Here is a 7,376-nt window from a genome sequence, read left to right as displayed (position 1 = left end):
TTCCATAGCAACAAAGAGGCAATTCTGGTCTCTGATGTAAAAGAAGCGGAGAAAATGACATGGTTTGGGGTTTCCACGTCCTGCAATGACATCTCCCATCTCCCAGTTGGGACATGAACACTGCTGTCATCTCAGTACCTTCTCCAGGGCTGCAAAAGGTCTGCTCCAGGTTCCACGTAAGGGGAGACAGAACGCCAAGAGCAGGCGTTGCATCCACAGCACCATTCTTCAAAACAAACAAACAAAAAAATCAACACACCCCATTCAGGACTTTTATTTCTATTTTTTTTTAATTTTATTTTCTTTGAAATTACAAAGAAACTCTCTCCAAGAGAGCAAGGAAAAAAAAAAAAAAAAAAAAAGCAACCCTGAAATATTTCCAAGCAGTTTTGTTCCATACAAACACCAGCAAAGTTCCATATTTCATCCACATCCATGTACAAAAACATTTTAAGTAAAACATCCCTCACACACATGTGCGCCAGTCTCAGAATTGAGCACATCATCAGATTGGCCTCACCCACCCTACCTAATCCTATTTTCCCGTTTTCTTTTTAAATTGGACATTTCTATGCAGGAAACATCTCCTTTTCTGCACAGCATTATGCATATCCAAATTAGTACAGATGGGCTTGGAATTAAATCCCCAGGCAGCACAGCCTGGCACAGAGCGGGGCGCTGGAGTTGTTACGCTGCCGTTTGCACAGCGAACTTTGTTGAATAGCAGGCGAAAAATCTTCAAAAGGAATAAAATGGTATGGCTAGAGGGAAAAAGTCATGCGATAGCGCACCCTCAGCCACGATCCTGGGTGATTCCCACGCAAAACACTTCAAAAGCCGAGGAATTCACAGCCCTCGCCCTCCAAATGGATATCAAAGTCCCCAGAGATTTCAATCATGGCAAAATAAATCACTCAAGGCATCAATGCTGCTGGATAGGGATACGGTCGACACTCAATAATCCAATTTGCCATCCACCCACCTTTGGAAAGAGAAGGGAGGAAGATGAAAGATAAGCACCACTGTAAAGCGGAGGACGGGAAATGTTTGGAGGGGAAGGGCTCGCCCAGATGGCAAAGCTTCCACGCACAGAAAGGGAACCGTCAAGCACACCGGTGTCAGAAGCAACGTAATGGGGGGAGCGGGGGGTACGGATTTTACCCTGCTGTCATTTTTAAATGTACAAGAGATGCTGATGTATTTTTCATCTCTGTGCAAACACGCATCCCAGCTGAATCCATGAGGGGTGGATTTCCATGGTATTTAATGCCCTGGAGAACACCAGATTTTCATTTTTATCCCACTTGAAATCTTGCAAGTAAGCAAGCGGTGCTGGCAGCAGCCGCTCTGTCCTCCAGCTCCCGAAAACAGCGCAAGGGACTCTGCTTAGGTGCCCTGGCCTCGAGAAAACTTGACCACAACAGTTTAGCAAAGCATCCACAGAGCATCTACTATTTCTCTTCAGCTGCAAACGGGACCCAGAGGAACAAATGTAGCTGTGTACCTAACGCTGAGCGAGAAGATGCCAGCCCAACTTGGCAGCTGAAGAGGAGGGCTGTATTTCTTCACGATGAGCAGCTTTGCTTCAAACCAGCATCGTCCAGGTCAGTAACATCTCAGTGTCCAGCTAAGCACCCTCCAGACAGCAGCAGTCCTGCCCCACGGAGGAGAAGCTCACAGCTCTCACAGGTTCTCTGAAGGACCACAGTGCCTCTTTGGAGTAGGAACTGAATCCCAAACACACTTCTAAGAGGCAAACACTATTATTCTCTTCTTTACAACCAAGAAAACAGGGACATTGCAGCATGGCTAATGGTGACACAGAGGGAATCAAAATAAAGATTTCCTGATACACTGGACCACTGCTACTGACCAGGCTTCAGATAGCCCAAATATACCCCCCAGGAAAAACCCTTCAAACTGGGATGGACGATGTAACTCCATAAAACCCTGTGGTCACACATTGAGGAATTTTATGTTTGGCTTCCACTTCTCTAAAGTAGAAGAGAAATACAGTTAGGAAGAAAGAATTAAGGCTGGGAATGTGATACCGAAACAAAAATACTATGCCCGGAGCTCATTCTTTCAAAAGATACACTTGCAATTTTAAGGAGAAGTGGGAGGTTTGGTAAATCTCCCCCAAACATCCCAACGGGTTACTGGTATAAAGCCAGTTTAAGCGGCTGTTCATTCTTGAGTCACGTCCATTCCAGCTTTTCTGAGAGAGACGCTCACTGAATCAGGTTAAAGACTGAGCTGATCAACTGGGGATTGTGCAGAACAAAAATAAAAGCCATCGGTCGGCTGAGCCATAAAAGCAAGCAGCAAAATAGATTCTGCTTCAGACTAACCTGTCACGATAACAACCCTGAACAGGAAACCTCAACCTGAAGTTGCTGCACTCCACGCAGCGAGAGCAAAGGAAGAGTACTTGCTCTGCCAGCACTCACGCCGTAGCACAGAGCTTTCTGAGGAGCGGAAAGTAAAGCAGCCATGGCAGAAGGGCAGCACAGATGATCAAGGACTCCTGACTGAGCTCAAACATGCAGGAGAAAGTCCCCAGAGGTGAAAGTGAGGATGGGCTGGCCAGCAGGGACACAGAGACACAGCCTGGGCATGCAGGGAGCCGCAGGAAAGCTGAAGTTCAGCTGGAGCCAAGACTGGTAAGAAACGTGAAGGGCTTTTTTAAGTACACTGGAAGCAAAAGAAAGGTTAAAGGAAACATGGGTTTACTGTTCAACAATGTAGGAAACCTGGTGACAAAGGAATTTTGTGCTTTGAGGCTGATAAAGACCAAGTTAGCAAGACCTTAAGCCACTGGACAGACCTAAGCCCATGGAACCAGACAGGGTGCAGCTGAAGGCACTGCGGGGGCTGGCTGATGGCTCCGTGAAGCCACCCGACAGCATCTCTGCGAGGTCAGCAGCAGCGATGGCTCCCCAACCAGCGAAACACCCTGACATGAGACTGTCTTGTTGGCAAGAATGCAGCCAGTACCTTCAGTGCAGTTATTATTTCTATTAAGTGCTTGTGAGACCGCATCTGGAGGACTGCCTCCTCTTCTGTGCCCCACCTTACACGAAGGGTGCCGCAGCAATCCCAGTGGGAGGCCACAAAGCTGGCTAGGGGGCTGGAGCACAGGATGTACGAGGAGAGGCTCAGGGAGCTTGGTTTCTCCAGATTTAAGAAGAGAAAAGGCTAAAGAGAGATCTCATCATACACAACCACTCAATGGGCAGGTTAGGGAAGACAGAGTCAGACTCTTCTCGGTGGTGAACAAGGATAGAACAGAGGCAATGAACACAAGTCGGAACATTGGAAATTCCAACCTGATGCAAGAATATATTTTTTCTTACTTATTATGAGGGAAATCAAACACAGGAAAACACCCAAAGAGGTTTGGCATCACCATCCTTGGAGATACTCAAAACTCAACTGGACAAGGCCCTGGACTCTCCTTCAAGCAGGGGGCTGGACAAGAGACTAGAGACCTCAAAACGTCCCTTCAACCCAATTATTCAATGATTCTACGCCTTAGTAAATCTCCTCACAACTCCTTTCCACTGGTAACCTCCTCATGAACATGCCAAAGCAAACCATGACACCATCGAATGTACAGGGTGATCTTCAACCTCGTGAGTCAGGATGGAGCCAGCGAAGAGGGGAGCTGAAGTGCACTACAAACATCTCGTAATAATCTTATACAAGGTCCCTCGTACACCAGGACCTGCCCTGTTTTTGAATCATAGCCATCATGGTGTTCTCTTCGTTTCTTTCAAGTCTACTACACGCTATCAGGATTAAATAAAAAGACTGTCCCTTCTCACATCTTCTTCATCTTTTTCTTGCAACGCTGGTTGAAGACAGGCGAGGATCCCATCAGACTGTCAGCAGAATGAGAACCATAGCTGCTCTCGGAGCCATTGGGGCTCTGTGGCATCCCAGCTTCACTCATGCCTGACATCGGCTCCTCAAAGACATCGCTGCCCAGGACCCCATGGCCGTGGACATTGGCCTCCTCGTTTTCCTGTGGTTCCATTTTCACCTGTGCCAAGTTCCAGAGCGGGGAAGCGTTCACCTCAGCCCCTAGAGGAAGAAAAAGCATACGGCAGGAATTAAGAAAAAAGACAAATTACGAAGGGCGTGAAGAAAAAAGACAAATTACGAAGGGCGTGCAGATGCAAGGGACAGAGCACTGGTAAAAAAGAGCAAAAGCAAAGCTACAGGTAAACTAGGCTGGGGGGCCAAAAAAAACCCAAACCAAACACATGAACCAGTGTGAAGCAATTAAAAAAAAAAATTGTTGGCTTTTTTTTTTTTTTAACAGCCTGGTAATTGCCACTCTAAAAAAACCACACTATCCTTTCACAGCAACCATCCGCATGGTTTTCTCCACAAGAAACAACAACTCAAGGAGTCCACATCACTCTGCAGGAGTGTCCCAGCAGCAATGGGCACACCAGCAGCACACGGACTGGACCCTGCACACGCAGGACCAGAGGCAGCCCAGAAGTCACTGTGATGATGAGGTCCTTGCAGTGGAGGGAGATGAACAGTCTCAAATGCCACTGCCAGCACTGAAATGGGGACATCAGAGCTGCCATCAGCCACCCAACTGCCTGCCTCCCTGTGCTCAGCACTCAGGCTCATCCCATCCTCCAACAGAACGGAAAGAAACCCTCCTGGCTCAAACCTGCAGACACCCTGCTGGGAAACAGCTCCCTCCCCTGCCCTTTTTAAAAATTTTGGACTACTGTGCAAACTGAGCAGATTGAGGATTTTCTGTACACGATTACAGAAACATATTTCTTGATAACAGCACATGTTTTTCTCCCCAAGAGCAGTAATTATAGACTGCACTACTTCTGCTTATTTACAGTTTTAAGAGAGACAAAAAACTTATTAAAAATACACTAATTGGACCCCTTGCTGAGATGGGCATCACAGCCCAGAACTGAAGAAAGCCTGAAATCTTCTCACTTTTAAATCTTGTGTGGGGTTAAATTCACATGAAAGGAAAAAAAAAAAAAAAAAAAAAAAAAAAAAAAAGAAACTTATTTAGTAAGTTCTCCAAACTTTGTGTCTCAAGGAGCTTGGGTACACTTTGAAAGCACAACCAACCCTCTTGCACCGAGCCAAGCCCACTACTTACTATTCCCTGGTATCAATACACTACTAACGACAGTCCGTGATTACCAGCAATTGCACAGAGAACGAATCTGCCACCATGTTTGCAATGTGAATTCTCCCTTACAAAGGAGTCGGGAACCTCTTCCCCAGCCTGGGTTCCACAAACCAGGGCTCAGGAGAATAACGCAGCCTGTTTTAGAGACAGCAAGCCAGAACGAAAGCGCTGGCTGGTGTCCAGGTGCCTTCATGAAAGTCCTTGTTATGTTCATGATGAGTAACAGTGTTCCTGAGGGACACACCACTCAAACAGTAGCAGTGACAGAGCTGCAGCTCCGCTCTACACAACAATCAAAGATGCTCACTGAACCGACTGTGTCCTTCCTTCATCACGGCACTGCTCACCTTGCTCCTGTCACCTCCATCACCCGCCACTGCCACTGATGGCTAAAGGATTCTTAAGGAATCGACAGGGGATGTTTCATATTCAAAGCTCTTTAACTTCAAGCTACTTTACCAATAAGCTGTGTGGAGGAGCAAGGTCCCCAGTTTTACCTCCATTTCCCCAACGGCAACGCTGTAGGAGCCCACAACCACAGCAGGCGTCAACAGGAACAAACGGAACACGGAAAGCCGTAGCTAGAGCTGTGCCCTCAGACACTGAAGCCTTGCTGCCCTCCCTGTGGCCCTCACACTTGTATTTTCCAGATGGTGGTGTCCTAATTTTTTTTTATATTGGGCTCTCCAGCCTGCCCAGCTCCAGACTGGGACTTCTCACAGCGCTGAGATTTCCAAAGGCCCTTGTGAAGTGAAGAGATTTTCAGGGAGGAACAGAGCACTTGTATTCTTAATTAGAAAACATCAATTTGGTATCGGAGAGGCAAGAGGCATTTAATATCCCGCTAGCACGCTAACCTCCGGGTCTCGAGTGGTAGATGCTAATGCAAAGCTTTCCCGATGAATCACTCGCAGCCCCAGATGGGCCAGAGGAGTCTGCTGTTCCGTCTCCCACTAAAACACAGGCACTTCACATTTCAGAGGTACTATCGAAAACACGAGCTTCCAGAAACACATCAGATGGATCTGTGCTTTTTTAAAACTCAGCAGGATGTGCTATTTAAAAAAAAAAAACCCCTAATGGACTCAGAGGTATGCTCTAACATCTCTATAGATGCTACTTAGTTTAGGGTTAACAGGAGGACAGACTTCACTGTTTTTTAACCAGATTTTTAAGTGCTCCAGTCACAGAAACATGGCCTTCAACTTCTCAGTAACGTGAATCTCTGGAGGAGAATCCAAAACTACCAGGGAAGAAAAAAAAAAAGGAAAAATAAAATATCCAGTACTCACCTTACTAGAAACAAGGATAAAACTCTCGTCTCTTCTAAACTAAAATATATACAAACCCAGAAGTTGTTTTTGTCTTTGTTACATCAGACAAAGGGAAAAAACCCCAGGGTACTGCCACCTGCAGCAACCACCCTAGTTCAGAAAAGAGCAATAAAGCCCATGCACCATCACTGTGGAAAAACAACCTACCTCACACCAACAACAAAGGCAAGAACTTTAACAATCCCCTAAAAATGAACACCATAAAAAGCATTTTGTGTTCTACAGGGCCCATGAATGAAGCAAATATTTCACAAATATATTTTTTAGCAAATATTTTATTTAACAAATCCTCTTAATTGATACCTTTGATTCTTTGGGTTTGTATTTAGAAAGCAAGCGAGGGTATCTCTCCCATCCAAATCTTTTTATTAAAACCTACAGGTTTTTTTTCTTCCTCCCCTTCCTCACATTGGGATCTGCTGTTCAAAATGGAAACAAGATCACACGGAACAGCTGACAGACTGTTTCCAGCAGGAGCAAGAAACCCCTACCTGAAGTCTGTGGGGAAGCTTCTACTTCCAAGTTGGCAGAGAAGCGCTCGCTTTGAGCTCCAAGGACTCCAACGGGCAAAGACTGGTCGCCAGAAGCCAGATCTCCTTCCAGCTCCTCACTGATGGGGAAAGTAATATCACTAACAGGTTCCTCCTTAATCTTCACGGGCTTTGTGTCTTCTGCTGCCTTCTCAGGGTTCACAATCCTCTCGTACTCTTCAGAGAGCTGCTTGCTCACCTGTCAAAGACCAGAAGGGGTGAAAAAGAGGCCAGAAAGGTCAGAGGGACTTCAGAGACTCTGATGGCAATGACATCGCAGCGCGCTCTGTTCCCAGAATATTTATTTATAATAAATAATATTTATTA

General features: G+C 46.1%; 1 protein-coding gene across 1 annotated transcript; it reads right to left on the bottom strand.

Moving 5' to 3' along the window:
- Positions 1-3,823: 3,823 nt before the first annotated feature.
- On the bottom strand, positions 3,824-7,248 carry LOC104467214 (STAGA complex 65 subunit gamma-like; the record flags this gene model as incomplete). The annotated part of the gene is made up of 2 exons (XM_010080913.1): positions 3,824-4,086; positions 7,011-7,248. Coding segments are annotated over 2 exons (501 nt in total), but the record flags the coding sequence as incomplete, so codon positions are not given.
- Between the last annotated feature and the right edge of the window lie 128 nt (positions 7,249-7,376).

Source organism: Pterocles gutturalis, unplaced genomic scaffold (assembly GCF_000699245.1).
Source record: "Pterocles gutturalis isolate BGI_N339 unplaced genomic scaffold, ASM69924v1 scaffold49524, whole genome shotgun sequence".
Taxonomy (NCBI): domain Eukaryota; kingdom Metazoa; phylum Chordata; class Aves; order Pterocliformes; family Pteroclidae; genus Pterocles; species Pterocles gutturalis.
This window is presented reverse-complemented; position numbering and strand designations above follow the sequence as displayed.